Genomic DNA, 18,916 nt, shown 5'->3' with positions numbered 1-18,916 from the left:
ATTCAGAATATTTTATTTATTATAATGTAAACACTAAAATCATTTGGGCAGTTTTCAGCATGATTCATTAATTTTGAACAGAGAGAAAACTAGGTAAATACATATAAATGCTGTATAAAGTAATTCTATATAAAATTCACAGTTAGATGTATTTAATTATGTAACACAAAGTAAGACAATACAACCAGAGAGCTTCTTATTTAAAAACACAGTAAAAATAATATTCTCATGCATTAAAAATTAGAAATCATCTGAGTGTATTTCTTGGTTAAGTAATGAACCCGTGAATGAATGTTGGAGAAAACCGTCAACTTACTAATGTGCTACTTCTATGTCCTTGGTGGCAGATAGGTTAACTTAGGAGACCATATTGTTTACTTAAAGGTATTACTCTCCATGTATAATGATACAAAGCATATTTCACAGGGATTTTGATTTCCAAGTCTCAAATTCCACAGCAAAGATCCAGTCTAAGGCAGTTACTTATGTATATATTATGTATATATATTATATTTGAAATCAAGATATAAAATTTTTAAGTGAAAAAAATTGACACTATTTTATAATGATATAATTTTTATGCCTTAGGATGAAAGTAATTTGTAATTGTATCTTAGGACTTCATATTCAGCCACAAAACAGAGTAATTTTATAGCTCACATCAGCTGAACCCTGACTTCACATGGATAGTCTGGAAAAGATAATATTTTTAAGTAGGAAATCAGCATGAATAAGCTGACTAAATAAAGAGTATTTAGTGAACAGTATATACCCTTTTAATTAAATTGAAATAGTCATAAAAGAGGGCAGTAGTGTAATATATATAGAACAAAATAAAATTGTGGGGGATGGGGTGGGGTTAAGTACCAACTAGTGAGTCCTTGATGGATTTTGAATGGTGGAGAAATATGCTCTAAGGAATTAATTCTTAGGAATTAAATCAATACTGATGTGAAGAATGCAGTAGGGGCAAAAACCCTGGAGTTGGATGAACTTTATGAAAAAGGAAGCACTAGTGTTTAGAGACTGATCAGATACGTACATGAGAAAAAAGAAGTCAAAACTGGGGTCAAACTTTCAAGTCAGAGGAACAGAGAATTATAATACTATTGCTAGAGAGAAATCATAAAGCTAAACTAAGCAGATGAAGTGATTAGTTGTTTCTAGATGACAAGTTCAAATTTAAATGCAAAGTTTGAGGTGAATATTATAGGAACTGATATGTCTAGGAGGCTGTTGAGATGCCAGACTGCACATAGATCAGCATAAAAGGATCTGGATAAAGTGAATTAACTCCACGGAGAGATTATTTAAAACCCTGAGAGTGAATAGTACGTAGGTTTTTCTAGTGGAATCTTCCTTGCTGGTAGACTTTTCAGTAGTAGACCTTCCTTTTCTACATAAATAACATGACTTTTTCTTCCCCCTGAAGCTTACTTCCCCCATGACTTACTTATTGGTTGCATTGCATGCAAAGCTTAATGATAAATGAATAAGTTTCAGTAGGATTCAGTATTCTTGCTATTTGGGGTAAGAGAAAATTTTGTTAAACAATAAAATTAGAAGTATATAAACACAATTCACTTTTGATTGCCATTAAAAACTTCCCTTTCCACCAAGTTTCTTCTTACCATGATCTGTACTTAACATACCAGTATTCAACCATTTTTACTAATATAGTGAGTCATAAGCACACATACATACACAAAATAGTTAAATCAATCAAAATCAGGCAGGCACATGATAGAGTTGACTCTCTTTGTTCAGATAATGGTATGGCTCAAGATTGATTGAGGTACTGGTTTATAAGAAAGGAGAAAAATTATGTCTATGGATGGAAGCACATAATAGAATTGTATTATTACCAGCTTTCGCACAGTTGAGTGATCCTTATAGAAGCAAATGCTTGTCACCATGTTTGATATGAAATCCAAAAAGTGCTTGATCCTTAATATCTTCGTTTATCAATTTGGGCATAGACTATAAAGATCATCATATACATGGTCAAAACAAATAAATGACAACATATTCTCAAACAGATAATCACCAAATGGAAAAATGGACTGTCTTGATGTGGCCAGTAAATGATAGCTTGTAGTTAATGAAAAATATAAAGGAATTGAGAGAATAGGTAAATTCACAGTAGTCAGTTAATAAATCATTGTCCTTGAGTAAGCAATTTGACTAGATTAAGAAATGAATTCTGATAAAAATGTATTAATAGCAGTTAACTTGTACATAGAAAATTGATGGAAATATTCATTAAAAGGATTTCAGGAAAAAAAAATAAAAATTATAGTGAAAAGTTTCATCCAAAATATTTAGAACTAATGTAACAATGTAAGATTTATTTATTTTTTGTTTATTTATTTATTTAGAGAAAAAGAGAGTATGTGAGTGGGGGAGGGCAGAGAAAATCCCAAGCAGGCTCCATGCTGTCAGCACAGAACCTGACCCACAGAGCCCAAGGTGGGGCTCAATCTCCCCAACCATGAAATCATGACCTAGCCAAGAGCAAGAATCAGACGCTTAACAGACTGAGCCACTCAGGTGCCCCCAAATTTATATTTTTTTAACAAAAATTTTTTCGTATCCTATTTTCACTGTCTGCTTCTTTCTTTTTCTTTTAGTTTTAATTAATCCTCCTTTTGATGTTCTTTTGATGAAGCCTATAAAAGGAAGAGAAACAAATTTATTATGCATAATAAAGTAATATAAAACATTTTATCTAAAATTTTCTCAAATTATCCTTTAATATTTAAAACAAAAAATGGCTTAAAAGCCTCTAATTTGTCTGTCTTTGTGTAGAACAACCTAATTCTAAGGAAGTCATTTTGCATATATAAGAATTAGCAAAAATGGATAAGAATGTTATTGATTTTTATTCATCTTCAGTTAGAAATTCATGCTTGTTTTATTAAAGTGAACATGTGGCTGTATATGGTTGGTGGAATTATATATGATTTTTATTTATATATTGATACTCAGTAAACATGCATCATTTTTATATTCAGAAGAAAATTAGTAACCACATTAAAATGTGCATTATAAGATAGCTTACAAATATTTTGGTATAATCATTTAAAATGAAAGCTTAGTATATAAATATTAAAAGAATAAAATGTTTTGTTTAAAACTGATTATTTTTTGTGAAGACACATTAAGAGAAAATGTAGTTGACATCTCCAGAACTATCATCTAGATGTAATAATTAAAAGCGGGACATATATTAGCTTAATTATAATAATTTTTTATTATAAACAGAACTAATTTCATAATATTTTCTTAGATTAAAATTTGTCCACAATTTCATTAAAATTGTTATCCTAAGTACTACTGAAGGGGAAGAATGTTTTCTATACCTTTTTTACAAGTCCGAAGACATGCATTTTTAGAAGTAAAATTATTTTCATTCCCTCCACATCCACTGTATTTAAATGGGCGGCATTTCCCAATAACTGAATTATAGTAGAATCGGCTCACATTGGCTTGACACAATCCTCTGTCTGCTGGGGTCAGACACCAGGAAGGACCGTAAAATTCTAAGAACATCAAGAAAACATGGTAAATCACATATGATAGTTAATCTGAGACTTTAATATTTATTGTTTATAGATCAGTCTTGTGGCATGTTTATATAAAACAGTAATCTGAATGAATAAAGGTAGTACTCTCTGAAATCCATGTATTTCAATTTGAGGAAAATGCTTTACTAATCGCCATGTGTACACTACAGTAAGATCTATCACAAATAAATAAAAAAGTAGATATATTTGTTAAAGGGAAGTGCTATGGTGACTCTTCAAAATGAAAAAAACTAGTTGTCCTAATAAGAGAAACTACTATTCAAAAAATTAACTTACAAAAATTTGTTAACCAAATTCATTTGAAAAAACAATCAATGTTTATATATCATTTTTGTTCATGAATGTTCAACTTTGGGGGGGGTGCAAAATCCTTATTTGATGTAGCAAATCTTTATTTGCTGCATGATGCAAGAATTGAAGCTGAGGAAGAGTGTTTTCTTGACTAAAGTTCTAAATGATGTAACGTAATCACAATTAAAGCACAGGAATTCAGGTATAGCAAATTCTAATTTCAAGCTTCAGAGAAGGGGCCCTGAAGAGATGGTTTGATTTAGTAAGAAAATTTTCTTGTGAATGGAAAAATCAGTTCTAGATGAGTTAGATGTTTTTGCAAAGGAAGGGATATTGCTAAAGCAGGTAAGATAAAACACTTGGTTGAAGCCAGACAGACATGCTGATGTGTCAATGGGACTAACCACTTTAAAAACAGAAGAAAGAAAATGCAACGAGGGTAGTAAAAGGATCACTCATCTTCTTCTTCTTCTTCTTCTTCTTCTTCTTCTTCTTCTTCTTCTTTTAATGTTTATTTTTGAGAGAGAAAGCGTGAGTGGAGGAGGGGCAGAGAGACAGAGATGGGGACATAGGATCCAAAGTAGGTTCTGGGCTGATAGAGAACCTTATGTGGCTCCCCCCACCCCCACCCCGAACACAGTTGGCAAGATCATGACCTTAGCCCAAGTCAGACACTCAACACCTGAACCACCTAGGAGCCCCATGGATCACTCATTTTCTTAAGGCAAAGCAGAGAAATAGTTTTAGTTCAATGGTAGCTTTTAGCTCTTTTGGGAATTCTTGTCAGTGAGGGGAAGCTGATACTCTTAACAGCAGATTTCAACTGCTTGATCTTAGTGAGCCAATACTGCAGGCAAGTTGGTAGATGGTGAGGAATCAATAAAAGAAAACTGTACTGGCTTTGCCAAATAGTGAGATGTGGCACAGAAAATAGAGAGGATATGCTAAATGTGCAAAATTGGCAGAAAATAGAACTTTGAGGAATCCAGCCAATGAAGGCAAAGAGGTTGTGCAGAAAGCTGTAAGTGGTTTGATGGCAAGCAAACCCTAAATGAAAAGACTATAAAAGAAATAAAATGAAACAATTTGAAGGAAACATGAGATCTAATCTAAAGTAATGAACAGTAGTATAATCCTAATTAGACATGAAAAAAATAAGGATCTGGATTTACCTCCTGCCTTCTTGATAATTTAAATAAAGATTAGAGTGTCTTGATATAATGGCTTATTTAATAGAGAAATTCTGGAAAATAAATGGAATGGGATGACCATAGAAAGAATATATAAGACATTTTAGAAAGATGATAATTCTGTCAAAATTCAAGAACTGTAATCACATAAAGAATACTGTCTTTGACTTGAAGTCTTTGCCTAGGTCTACAAATACTGATTTTAAAAGAACATCTTAGATCTATAAAACTAAAACAGTCAAAGTCATGTAGTCTAAATTCTTTTTTATGTATTCCTATTTGGGGGCTATAGTACAGCGCATGATTATTGCCATCATGGATATAAATTAAGATATTATTTGGTGAAAATATATGCTTAACTTCCAATGCTGAAGTCTCCTGCCTCCAATATTGGTTTCCGTGAGAGAAATTTTCTAACAGTATAGTAGAGATACACTGTAATTGAGCCCTACTATTGTGCAGACTTGCCCAATGTATATGCTCTGGATTCTCATTAACCCAGAGTCTGGAATATGAGGAGGTTACCAGTTGCTACCACTTCTGTCTCCACAAACTTTCAAGTTATCACCTGTGTTCAGATACAAAAGAAATACTCCACAAGCAATCAGCCTGATTTGAGAAATAGAGAAAATGGCTATTTTTTTTTTCTCAACAAGCACCCATAGATGCTTCATAGCTGGTGTGTGAGTATGATGATAAGATTTATACATCAGTTTCACTTTAGCACTTTGTACACAAGATTTATTAGCCCACAGTAAGTTGAAGATAATATACATAGATGTACCTGTAAGTTGTACACTTCTTCTTTACAAATGTTAATTATTATGTCTTAATAGCAAGATTCTACCTAAAGTTCCTTATTCCAAGAGAGATAATTTTTTTCTTTTTTTTTTTTTTTTTTAACATTTTATTTTTTATTCTCTATACCCAACGTGGGGCTCGAACTTAGAACCTGGAGATCGAGAGTTGTATGCTCTACCAACTGAGCCAGCCAGGCACCCCCAAGACAGAATTTTCTGAAAACATGAAGAAATTCCATCCCTCTTTTTCCTTAACCTGTAGTAAACCTGGCCCCACAAAATTAAGGCTACTTCAAAATAAGAGCAAAATAGACTAGTACATCTCAGGCTACAATCCCTAGACTAAAGGTAACAAAGGAGGAGCCTCTGTTATCCTAGGCCAAGAGCCTAGAACACCAGGTGAAAGCTAGAACAATAACAAGCCTCTGCAGGGGGATCTGAAGCCATGGAGGATACAAGTTTGGTGGGGAGAGGTACCCTAGCTTTTGTCTTTCTTTGGGCACCAAGTCTTCCAACAATGTCTGCCATTCACCAAATCTACTCCAAAGCCAAGGGAAAGGGTTTCCTATAATATGGGACAGGGCAAGAAGAAGGCAGGAGTTTTATAGTTGACCAGCACAGATGCCATCAGAGAGTTTCACTACAAGTTAATTTTTTCTCAAGCATCAGATTGCCTCTATCTGAAACTCTGACATGGGAATCAGAGTGTGTCTGGCTTGCTGTTCTCTGACCTCCTGGGAATTGGCATATGGACTTGAATTGTCCCTCTTATCAGACACTGGCTCCTGCTTAAAAAGCATCTATCCGTGACTGACCCAGTTACTGTTGTCCATCTATCTCAATTTGTTTGTCCTGACTTTAATCACTACCTACACAGATTATCAAATACAACTCACCTTCGACCCAGATAAATATCGCAGTTCCTAATTCTAAAAATACAAGTATTTTGATAGGTTAAAATTTGAAATTAGTTACTAAGAATGTTGTATTATAGTTAACTTTTAAAAAGTTTTAATACAATAATTATCAGATGGGGAGTCTTTGTAAGGCTATTACCTTCAGAACATGAATTCTACCTTCTATGTAAACGAATTCATTTCTCCTAAAATCATTTTAACTCTAAGAAGTTGAGAGTATCATTGGATTACTTTAGCACAGACAACAATATAATTAAAATATGAAATAGATGGTTTCTCAAGGACATTTTAGCTCCAAGATTTTTTGAGTCCTTGATTACCATCTGGTTCAATCTCCAAAAGTGAGGAAATTGAAATTTCTTTTTTTTTTTTTTTAATTTTTTTTTTTCAACTTTTTTTTTTTTTTTTTTTAATTTATTTTTGGGACAGAGAGAGACAGAGCATGAACGGGGGAGAGGCAGAGAGAGAGGGAGACACAGAATTGGAAACAGGCTCCAGGCTCCGAGCCATCAGCCCAGAGCCCGACGCGGGGCTCGAACTCACGGACCGCGAGATCGTGACCTGGCTGAAGTCGGACGCTTAACCGACTGCGCCACCCAGGCGCCCCGGAAATTGAAATTTCTTGTACCTCATGAGGAGATAAGCTTGACTGTTTTCAACTGACATATTTATTCTAGATAAATATAAGCACTCACCTACTCAAAATCCAGACTTTGATATCTACAATGAAAGAACATATAAAGGTTTTGAAGTAGTTGCATAATGTAGTTGTTTTGATCTAGGTTATAATTATTCAGATATTTAAGCAAGAATAAAAGGACACTAACCTGACTTCTGTTCATTTTCCAAAGGGAATTTAATAACCAAATGCATTCTGTCTTGATCTTGCCATTAGCAACAAGTTGAATAGCTTCCATTTAGAGGGTCTATGATAGATTTCAGAATTCAGGATCCACTTCTATTCTGCTAGGAACTGCCATGATCTAGTATGGCTGCTAAACTGTAAGGTGGTACTCCAAAAATCAGTTTTATATTTAAAGTGGCTTATGTAAATTTTCTCTGAAACTTAGACTGTAAACCTTAAATTTTATAGTCACTTTGAATATTTACTATGGTGTCTTTCTGCTCCCACTTTACATACCTAATATTTAGGCTTTTATTTTACCAACCAATTTAGGATTTATGAACCACCCCATGACTTGCTAGGAAATTTTTTGTCTTCTGAGATTATTTTAGGGAATTGAATAATAAACCTTTTTCCTTTGAATGACATATTCTTTTTTTCCCATGATTTTCTAGTAGAGAAAACTATTTTAACTTTCTAATTACAGTTTATCATTGTAAAACACTGAATTAATACAAAAGTATAACAAACAGAAAACAAAAGTTCTCTATAATTTGACCCTTGTCCCATAACCACCCTCAGTGTTTTGGTGGATATCTTCCTGCAAATTGTTTGCATAGGTAAACATATACTGTGTGAGCATACAGTACTGTGTATCTTTTTATACTTGATAATATTTTGTGAATGTTTCCATATTCATATATATCATTTTTAATATGTACAGTATTTCATTTCTTGAACCGACAATAGTATACTTAGTCAATCCATTACTCATGTGTATATAGATGATTTTTTTTCAATTCCAGATAATGGCTCATGAGCATCTATACACTGGTTCAGATATTTCTAGAGACATTTCTAAAATTAGAATTGTGTAAAAGCTATATTCAACTTATAATTGGGTAGATGCTGCTGAATTTTCTGCTGAAAGTTTATATAAATACTGACACAATGATGTTTTAAATTGCCTGAACAATTACTTAATGTGGACCTTACTGAAGTGTGTGTATGTATGTATGTATGTATTTATTTTAATGTTTATTTATTTTGGGTAGAGAGAAAGAGACAGGATGCAAGCAGGGGAAGGGGAGAGAGCGACAGACACAGAATCTGAAGCAGGCTCCAGGCTCTGAGCTGTCAGCACAGAGCCCAATGCGGGGTTCGAACTCACGAGACGTGAGATCACGACCTGAGACACAGTCAGATGCCCAACTGACTGAGCCCCTCCAGTGCATTTATTTATATTCACTTTTATTCTCTCCTCATACCCACAAAAGTAGCTGATTACTGTAGAGATGGTTTTCATAGGTAGGAAGCTTAGCTGTTCTCCAGGTTATAGCTCCACAATGCTGAGCTTCGTCTATGCTGTTAGGGATTCTCCAGAAGCTACTTTCAGTCTTGTATTTTATTTACTTCATGGTATGGTAGGAATCAAAAATAGCAAAGAAATATTAGAAGGAAATATACTAGAATGTTTGGCCACGATTGCCTCTGTGAAATGCAAATATGGTTGATTTTCCTTTTTCTTTTCTATTTTTTCAAGTTGTCTGCCATTATAATGTTCACATTACAAAATAAAATATATAATGTTAGAAATATTATTATATAATAAAAATATTTTTAGATCCCAGAGTCCTGGGGCCATAAGGAAAAGGCTGGATATTGGATCTGTGGTTAGAAATGGAGAGTAAACCTGCCATCTGTCAATTTGCTACTTACACAGAGTAAATCTGTACTACAGGAAAAGTCCATTCACTAACAAGGTAGAATTGGTGTTAAATGGGCAGAAACTGACATTCTATATAGAAAAGAAAAGATAGCAGGGAATGGGAAAATGAGTACTGTGGAGTTTTGTTTTGATTTGGTTTTTTTGTTTTTTGGTTTTGGGGTTTTGGGTTTTTTGTTTGTTTGTTTGTTTTGTTTTTGGCCTATGTGTACAGTAACGTAGCTGAAAGAGAAATGTAAAAAGCATTTCAAATTGAAAGGTCATGGAGGAACAGACAGTAAGATACCTTGCCCTGATACAGAAGCCTCCACAGATTAAAAAAGAAGAAGAGAAGTTGTATAGCTATTTATTGGTTGGATTTCTTGGCCTAGGTATGGCCTAACCCAATAGAAAGAGTTTATAAAGTTATCATCATCGAGGGATTTTTCTAAATAAAACCATAAAGAAAGCAAGCCATGGTAAAATTACAAATTATGAAACTGTTCCGGGTATAATTTATCCTGAGGTAATTATGTCTTATATTTAGAAAAGTTTTTCCTCATGAAATCTGCAAAATTGAACACCCTACAAGATTTTAGTGAAAGGTGAAAATTAATGCTTATTTAGTTTCTTGATTGGCATTTAAGGAAGAGTGTAATTTCAACAAGGGGAAGAGATACAGGGGAAATAGGTGAAGGAAAGCACAAAAGTCAGGATATTCCTGGTTTGTTTGGGGTACTTTGAAATCTCCAGGCTATCTGAAGAACAGAGTACATGGAGAGTATAGTGGGATGCAGGGCTGGAAGAGTAGATTTAGACCAAATTAAGAAGGTTTTTGACTACTTACAGACTTGGATTTTATGATATAGACATTAATGAACAGCCAAAAGTATCGAAGGATCAAAAAGACAGTTCTGCTCTTTCTTGATACATGAAGCAAGCTCAACCAGGCATATGTAGGCTAAATTCTACAGGAGACTTGCAATAAAGGAGAATATGAGATGACCCTAACTGAAGTAGGTACATTGGAGATAGATAAAATTAATTACCACATTGACTGTGGGCAGGAAGAGAGCTAGAGAGAAGATAATTCTAGTATTTCTAGACTGATTGACCTAGAAGATGGAATATTTTAAAATATAGTATGAAATACAGTTATAAGCTTTAGAATTTATGTTTTTTAGTTTTTAATATTTATTTATTTATATTGAGAAAGAGAGAGAACACACAAGCAGGGGAGGGACAGAGAGAGGAGGACAGAGATCCCAAGCAGGCTCCGCACTGTCAGTTCAGAGGCTGACACTGGGCTCCTTCCCACAAACCATGAGATCATGACCTGAGCTGAAACCTAGAGTAGGACACTTAACCAACTGAGCCACCCAGGTACCCCTATAATTTATAATTGTATCATGGCTTTCTTTCATTGTAGCTTTACTTAGAAAAATCCCTGAATAAAGAGAGAATTGTGAACTATGCCCATGCATTAGCCAGCATCTGCACAAATAAATCCAAGATATTAGATAGAAGATAGAACCCAGGCTTTAAAAAGACAAAATTTTAATTGTGATACCCTGCAGTGGAAGTACAATATTGTGACCCTGTCCTCCCATAACACTTGTGCAGCTCTGTGTCTTAGCATATAGTGCAGGCAGTGAAGTCATCTTTGTATCTATGCCTTTCCCCCATTTCAAAGGCAAGCCTATGAAGGACTAAAACCACCTTTCCTTTTTATTATCAAAAGACTTCCAGTTCCCGTGACAATTCCCATCATATAGGAGGTATTTGTTGAACTGAACCGACGTTAAGTATAATGGATCTGAACCTCAGGTCATAAGACAAAGTTGGAAACACAGATTTGCAAGTCCTCTGATTAAAAATATGATCCAAAGACACTAAATATGTATTGGTGTTTTATAATTATGTTTGAATTTTAGAAGTGCTTTATTTTATTTCAGGTAACAGTATTAAGTATACTGAATGAAGATACTTCAGATCAAGGTTACAGGCTTTAGTTATATTAAAAAATTATTACTAATAAAATATATACAAATAATACCCCTGATTATTTTTTCCTGTTATAAACATCCACCAACACCAGATAATCATCATCAAAAACTTCAAATACTAATACTTTTGACCCCTTATTGCATGTTAAACCTGGGGCTAAGAATTTTATATATGTCATCATAATGATCACAAAATTTTGTGAGATATACTCTCCACATATAACAAATGAGGAAGCTGAGGCCAAGAGTTGTATAATTTTTTTTTCAAGTCCACAAAAAAGAGTTGGCAAATAGAATTAGAATTTAAATCCACATCTTTTTGCCCCAAACCCAGTGCTCTTAACCACTATGATATGTTCTCTGAAAACTAACTAGAAGATAATAAGTAAAGATATTTTAATAGTTATTAGAAAAAGAAAGCTGTCACAACTTCCTTTTTATATCCAATTTCCAAATTCTCTCCTGTGAAGCTCAGGTTCAGAATGTCTTCTATATTTCTTACCCCAAGTTACATGCGTAGAGTTGGAGTTTATCAAGTTTGAATAGGGAAAAGATAGGTCATCAAATGAAGACAGTGGAAACAAATCTTGAGAGTAACAGTGCTGAGCCAAGCAGTAATCAAAGACATCAAATATTTAAAGACAAGAATTATTGAATTTGCATATTCACCCTGGACTGATTCTAGAAATAACAGACCAGAGTTCCAGGCTTTTATGTATTCTGTGATCATATTTGCATTAACCAGTCAGCTATCCACTTAATAGCATTAAGATCTGATGGAAGACTAGAAACCATATTCCACTGTGTCCCTGGAAAAGATGGAGTTGGGATTTTCCTAATTAATACATTTTATAATAATGCTTCTCAAACTTATTCTTGCAAAGATTGGTCATTATTCAAAGAGAAGAAGGGCCGTCAGAGAATTACAACATAGAGTAGCACAAGATTTTCTAACCTATTCCTCATTCCTAACCTGCTCTATAGCAATATATACCAAATTCATATGATAATGGGGATTTTTTTCCCCTTTTAACAAAAAACATGTGCCACCAAAAATCAGACACACAGATCAATGGAACAAAAATGCCCAGAAATAAACCCAAACTCATATGGTCAATTAATCTATGACAAAGGAGGGAAGAATACATAGTGGACAAAAAACAAGTCTTTCCAATAAGTGGTTTTGGGAAAACTGGTCAGCTACATGCAAAAGTATAAAGCTGGACCACTTTCTTTACCATGTTCAAAAATAAAATGGATTAAAGACCTGAATGTTAAGACCTGAAACTATAAACTCCTGAAAGAAAACATAGGCAATAAACTCTTGAACATTGGTCTTACCAATATTTTAGGAGTTTGTCTCCTCAGGCAAAGGCAACAAAAGCAAAAATAAACAGGTTGGACTACATCAAGATAAAAAGCTTTTTTGCACAGCAAAGGAAACGATCAACAAAACTAAAAGGCAACCTTCTAAGACTGAGAAGCTATTTGCAAATGATGTATCTGAAAAGTGTTCATACACAAAATATACAAAGAACTTGTACAATTCAACACTAAAACAACAATTTAATTTAAAAGTAAGCAGATGACCTGAATAGACATTTTTCTAAAGACATACAAATGGCAAAGAAATACAGTAAAACCTCGGATTGTGGATAACTTGTTCTGTGAGTGTTTGATGAACAAACATTTCTAATAAATTTTAACTTGATAAACGAGTGGTGTCTTGCAATATGAGTAGTATGTGATGCTGAACATCACATGATCACAACTGAGCCAATGGTTCTTCTCTCTGTCTCTCCCTCTCTTCCTCTTGCTGAGGGATTGTGGGTGATTGTCTCCCATGCTCGGATGCTGGGTCTCAGGCCACAGTGTTTGGCAGAAATCAGGGATTTTTCAGAATGTTGGAAGGTGCCCACAACTGGTACTAGTGTATTTTTTGTCACTTCAAAGCACCTGTGGACAGTCCTTCACTTTTCCATACAAAGGTAAACTTAGGAATGGTTTGCCTCATTCTAGGTCAGGCTGCCTACAGATATAGACCCTTTTCCTCTGCTGCTTTATTGCCAGTTACATTAAAAGCAGTATATGACAAGAGTTTATTAATACCGGCCTGTAGTCAACATTTGTCAGAGCATATACAAAGGCCCCATGCAGAAAGATTCCATTGAGCCAAGAGATAGCAGGGATCCCGTTAGTGATCATGAAAGTCATCCTACACAATAACCCTCCTCTCTCTTGTCTCCCTAATACCAGCCACGAAGGCTTTCAAAGGGAGGTGCAGGTTAATTTGTTTATGTTTCTTTATATTTTATATTTTCTTTATTATTTTGTATTATATTACAGCATTGTAATCATTTCTATGTGAATATCTTTGGGTTGTGCAATGAATCCATTATTTCTTATGGGGAAATTCACTTTGATATACAAGTGCCTTGATTACAAGCATGTTTTTGGAACGAATTATGCTTGCAAACCAAGGTTCTACTATCTGTATTAGGTGGATCCAAGACAAAACCAAATGGTAAGTTTAGTGAAATTACCTTTTCTCCTAAGTTTCATTATGAACAATTTCAAACACAGCATGTTTCCAGAACAAATTATGCTCAAACCAAGGTTTTACTGTACATGAAAAGAAGCTCAACATTACTAATCATCAAGGAAGTGCAAATCAAAACAACGAGTTGTCACCTTAGACCTGTCAGAATAGCTAGTATCAAAAAGACAAGAAATAACAAGCGTTGGCAAGAATGTGGAGGAAAAGGAACCCTCATGTGCTATTGATGGAAGTATATTTCGATGCAGCTATGGAAAACTATATGGAGGCTTCTTAAAAAATTAGAAATATCTTATGATCCAATAATTTCACTACTGAGTATCCAAAGAAGGCAAACACTAATTTAAAAAGATATATTCACCCCTATGTTCACTGCAGTGTTATTTACAATAGCCAAGATAGGGAAGCACCCCAAATATCCATCAATAAATGAATGGATAAAGATGTGGTATATGCATACATATACATACCCCCCAATGGAATATAACTCAGCCATAAAAAGAAAGAAAGACAGAAAGAAAGAAAGAGAAAGAAAGAGAAAGAAAGAGAACTTGCAATTTGTGAGATCATGGTCAGCCATAGAAGGTATTATGCCAAATAAGATAAGTCAGAGAAAGACAAGTTCCATTACCATTCCTTATACTGGAATATAAAAAACAAAACTTATAAACAGAATAAACTCGTGGTTGTAAGAAGGCAAGGGGGTAGAGGAATAGACAAAATATGTAAAGGTGATTAAGAGGCACAAAGTGCCAGTTATAAAATAAGTCATGGGGGTATAAAGTACAACAGAGAGAGTATAACCAATAATATTGTAATTACTTTGATGACAGATGGTAACCACATTTATGTGATCATTTTATAGTGAACATAAATGTCAAATCACCATAAATGTACTCCTGAAACTAACATAATATTGTATGTCAACTATATATTTTTTTAATGTTTGTTTATTTTTGAGAGAGAGAGAGAGAGAGAGAGAGCGAGAGGAGGAGGGGCAGAGAAAGAGGGAGACACAGAATCTGAAGCAGGCTCCAGACTCTGAGTTGTCAGCACAGAGCCTGATAAAGGGCTCAAACTCATGAACCAGGAGATCACAACTTGACCAGAAGTTGGCTGCTTAACCGACTGAGTCACCCAGGTGCCCCTAATTTCAATTAAAAAGTGCCATGGGGTGCTTGGATGGCTCAGTTGGTTGAGCATTTGACTTTGGCTCAGGTCATCATCTCCCAGTTCATGGGTTTGAGCCCCACATCAGGCTCTGTGCTAACAGATCAGAGACTGGAGCCTGCTTCTGATTCTGTGTCTCTTGCTCTCTCTGCCTCTCCCCTGCTCCTGTTCTTTCTCTCTCTAACACTGTCTCTCTCTCAAATAAATAAATAAATAAATATTAAAAATATTTTTAAAGTGCCATCATTAATTTGTTTGTAGCTTGTATTAATTTGTGAATAAGTTTTGATTTATGGTTGTATAATCGTCACATGCATAACTAGTTTATTCCTACTATTTTACTTGTCCATACAAAATTAATGTCATACAATATAATTTGGTTTAAAAATAATTAGAAGTCTGTGGTTTTTTTCTTTAAAAGTATCTGTGTATTCAAGTTTTAGAAACACTTCTCTGGAGGAATCTCATGACTGGGGCAGAAAATTTATCCTTGTTAAAACCAGAGATGGTCCAGGAAGAAAAGGATTAGCGAAAGTAGTCAGTGGTCACCTAGGGTGACTGTATTTGGATGAAGCAGTCTTGGCAGAGATGAAGTGCTACATTTTTGTTTCTCACCAGCTCTACCGGCAGGAAATAGAAGGTCTTATGGATCCCTTCCAGAAGCTATCTATTTTTAGAAAGTCACCTTATCAGAAAATCAGGGTATGAGGCATCAGATTCACCATGCAGGCATATTTAGATTATGAGGGAAATTTCTATGCTTCTTGGTCTGAGAGCACATTGTGAAAAACAAGACACTTTTGGGGGGCTATTTCAGTGGCTTTTTGATGAAGTGGGGTTTTTCACAGTTGTTGACAGTGCTGGTGATTAACTGTGGTATGTAGCTGCATGTTTAACTCTTTAGATTATGGGGGATGGTTTCTTTCCAAAAAGTTTCCATGGTTGCCATGTATAAGCACATCTTCAACAAGAGACCAAATAGAAGACAACATTGTCTTGCAAATCTATAAATTAACAGTAATGGTGTCTGACTTTCATTCAGGCAGTTTATATAACATCGCTTCCAAAAGGCCAATGAAGCAATGAGGGACTAGGTCAAATATATAGGTGTTTCTTTTCTCTGTCAGATGTATGTGTATGTCTACGTGTGTCTGTATATGTTTGTTTTATGTTTATGTATTTTTCTCCCTGTTTTTTTTTTTCACATGTATGTAGAATCTGGCCAATAGGGCATATACTGAATACAGTCAGGCAAGAGAAAGTGAGTCTCAGGTACCCAAATGATTTTCCAAATATCAGATTGAGTTGCCAGTGGGCTTTTGAAGTCTATCTGAAGATTTTTTTTCCCAAATATCATATAACTGATGTAGTCCCAAGGCAGCTATTAAGAGCTGACATACAGAAGTAAAGAGAACTAAGAAAATAAATCACTTTTTTAAAAGTTTATTTAGAGAGAGAGAGAGAGAGAGAGAGAGAGAGAGAGAATCCCAAGCAGGCTCTGCACTGTCAGTGTATTTCTATGAATCCCATAAATAATAATAACGAGTAATATTTATATAGCATGGAATAGGTATCAGGCACTATGCTAAGTGAGCTATGTATATCGACTGATTTCACTTGACAACAAAACCTGTAAGGTGGGTACTATATTATCATCCTCATTTTGCACTGGGAAAAAAGGTTCAGAGAGGTTATGAAGTATCTCAAGGTTGCACAGCTAGTTAGTGAAAGACCTGGGATTTGAGCCCAACTCTTCAGGCTCGGAGTCTTTTATCTACTATAATATAGTGCCAGTCACAAGGGAAAAGTCAAAGAAAACTAATTGTGGTAGTTTTTCATTCTGAAAATTATGCACAGAACTGCACATGTTTACAGAGATTGTTTTAGAATTATTTCTCTCACACATGTACTGAGAGAATGCTTGGTAAGCATTCAGATATCTTCAGTCAAGATGGTTCACTAGAAAAAAAAATTCTCAAGATTATGTGGAATATGTAGTTAAGAATAAATAGCAATTAAAAAAATCACCAAACCATTTTCTAGTAAAAGCATGCAAAACTTTCAAAATGTTTCCTATTATCATCATGAAGATAAACTTTAAAATTATATTTAAAAATATTCTACTTAATAACAACAACATAATCTAGCTGTGTTTTGGGAATATTCAAATATCCTACCTAAGGACTGTTATTTAACGGAAAGAATTTTAAATGAATACTATCCTATTTGTGTTGTGGGGTATGATATTGTTCCTATTCACTGAATCAAAATAAAAAAAGATTTACATCTTTTCAAAAGAAACTAATACAGAGAAGCTTACACATTTGCTAAAACCTAGAATAACAAGGTCTTACATAAACATGGAACCATAGCGGGGCTTGGGTGGCTTAGTTAAGCTGCCAGCTTCGGCTCACGTGTCATGATCTCACATCCATGAGTTCGCACCCGGCATCGGGCTCTGTGCTGACAGTTCACAGCCTGGGGCCTGTTTCAGATTCTGTGTCTCCCTCTCTCTCTGCCCCTCCCCCACTCATGCTCTGTCTCTGTCTCTCAAAAATGAATAAATGTTAAAAAGAAAATAAAAAAAAAACATGGAACCATATTTTCTTAAATTGTAATAACATATCTTAATATAATTGCAAACTTTGGTAGATGTAGCTATTTTAGAGCTGGAATATGAAGAGTGTCTTCATAGACCTCAGCAAAAACCTTTGGTGGAATAGGAGAGAGATAATCTAGGTATAGGAAACGTGGGGGCACAGTTGCCTTCCTGCATTCCGCTACTTGGATGACATGGAGAAAGGATCATCCAGGTCGCATTGAGGAGGGATGGCTGCATTCCGACCTGCACTTGGATGGGTGGATGAGGGATCATGAAGATCTTAAAAATAGTTAAGGTGGAGCTTCACTGTCACCCTTTACACGTTAAGCCACTCTTGGTATCAAACTTCCCATAGTAGTTCCTGCAACAGTATTTCATGTTTTGACTTAGGAATGTTAGAAAAACGAAAGAATGAGAAATAAATACTCCTAGAAAAAAAAAAAAGGAAACACAGTCAAACTGGCTAGAGGAATTTAGATTTTGAAGCAAACAAACACAATAAAAAATAAAATTCTCTAGACAAAAAGAAAGGAGGCAGATTTTCCCTAATTTTAAATGCAGTTACTATGAAAGAATTAAACGTCTCTTGTGTTAAATAAAAATCCTCTTAATGTTTTCTTTTAAGTTCATATTGTGAATTTTTACTGTTTCCTTAGTTAATAATTTATCATTATAACCATTAATTTGGTATTCTTTTTATTGTGCAGCTACATAAAAACTCAGGACATTTATCAGACAGTATTGAAAACTCATTTACTTTCTCACATGTATTTTATCTCTTCCTTTCTTTTTTTAAAATTTTTATTAAGACATTTCTTCTGAGTTTATTTATTTTGAGGGAGAGAGCACAAGCAGGGGAGGAGCAGAGAGAGAGGGAGAGGGAGAGACAGAATCCCAAGCAGACTCTGCACCATTAGCACAGGGCCCCATGGAGGGCTCAAATTCACGAACCTCAAGATCATGACCTGAGCTGAGATCAAGAGCCGGACGCTTAACTGACTGAGTCACCCAGGTGCCCGTCTCTTCCTTTCTATATTGGTAAAGTACCTGCCAAAAATCATTTTTATATTTCATAAAACTTTAAGGCACAAACATCTCTTGACTTACTCTATTCATTATAATGACAAATGAATGAAGACCTTTATTTGAATTAGTGAAGTAATCCAAACAAAAAATATTGAAACATATTGAAAATTGATTTCATGCAATTATTTTATTAGCAGATATATTGCATCACATGTATCTTT

At 34.7% G+C, this 18,916-nt stretch overlaps 1 protein-coding gene across 8 annotated transcripts in view; it reads right to left on the bottom strand.

Annotated features, from left to right (window-relative positions):
* The window catches only part of TFPI (tissue factor pathway inhibitor), a 107,030-nt gene continuing 88,114 nt past the window's right edge, over positions 1–18,916 (bottom strand). For 7 of the 8 annotated variants that reach the window (XM_058711807.1, XM_058711781.1, XM_058711797.1 and 4 more), the window contains 2 exons: positions 3,363–3,542; positions 1–2,669 (listed from right to left, as the gene is read on the bottom strand). In XM_058711807.1, coding sequence (XP_058567790.1) covers positions 2,563–2,669; positions 3,363–3,542 — 287 coding nt within the window. In that variant the 3' untranslated portion in view covers positions 1–2,562. Of the gene's footprint in view, positions 2,670–3,362; positions 3,543–7,480; positions 7,506–18,916 lie in introns of all 8 variants that reach the window. The other variant, XR_009256821.1, reaches the window with a different exon arrangement.

The sequence above is a fragment of the Neofelis nebulosa genome, chromosome 2 (assembly GCF_028018385.1).
Source record: "Neofelis nebulosa isolate mNeoNeb1 chromosome 2, mNeoNeb1.pri, whole genome shotgun sequence".
Lineage (NCBI taxonomy): Eukaryota > Metazoa > Chordata > Mammalia > Carnivora > Felidae > Neofelis > Neofelis nebulosa.
Note: the sequence above shows the minus strand (reverse complement) of the source record. Positions and strands in the feature narration are given on the sequence as shown.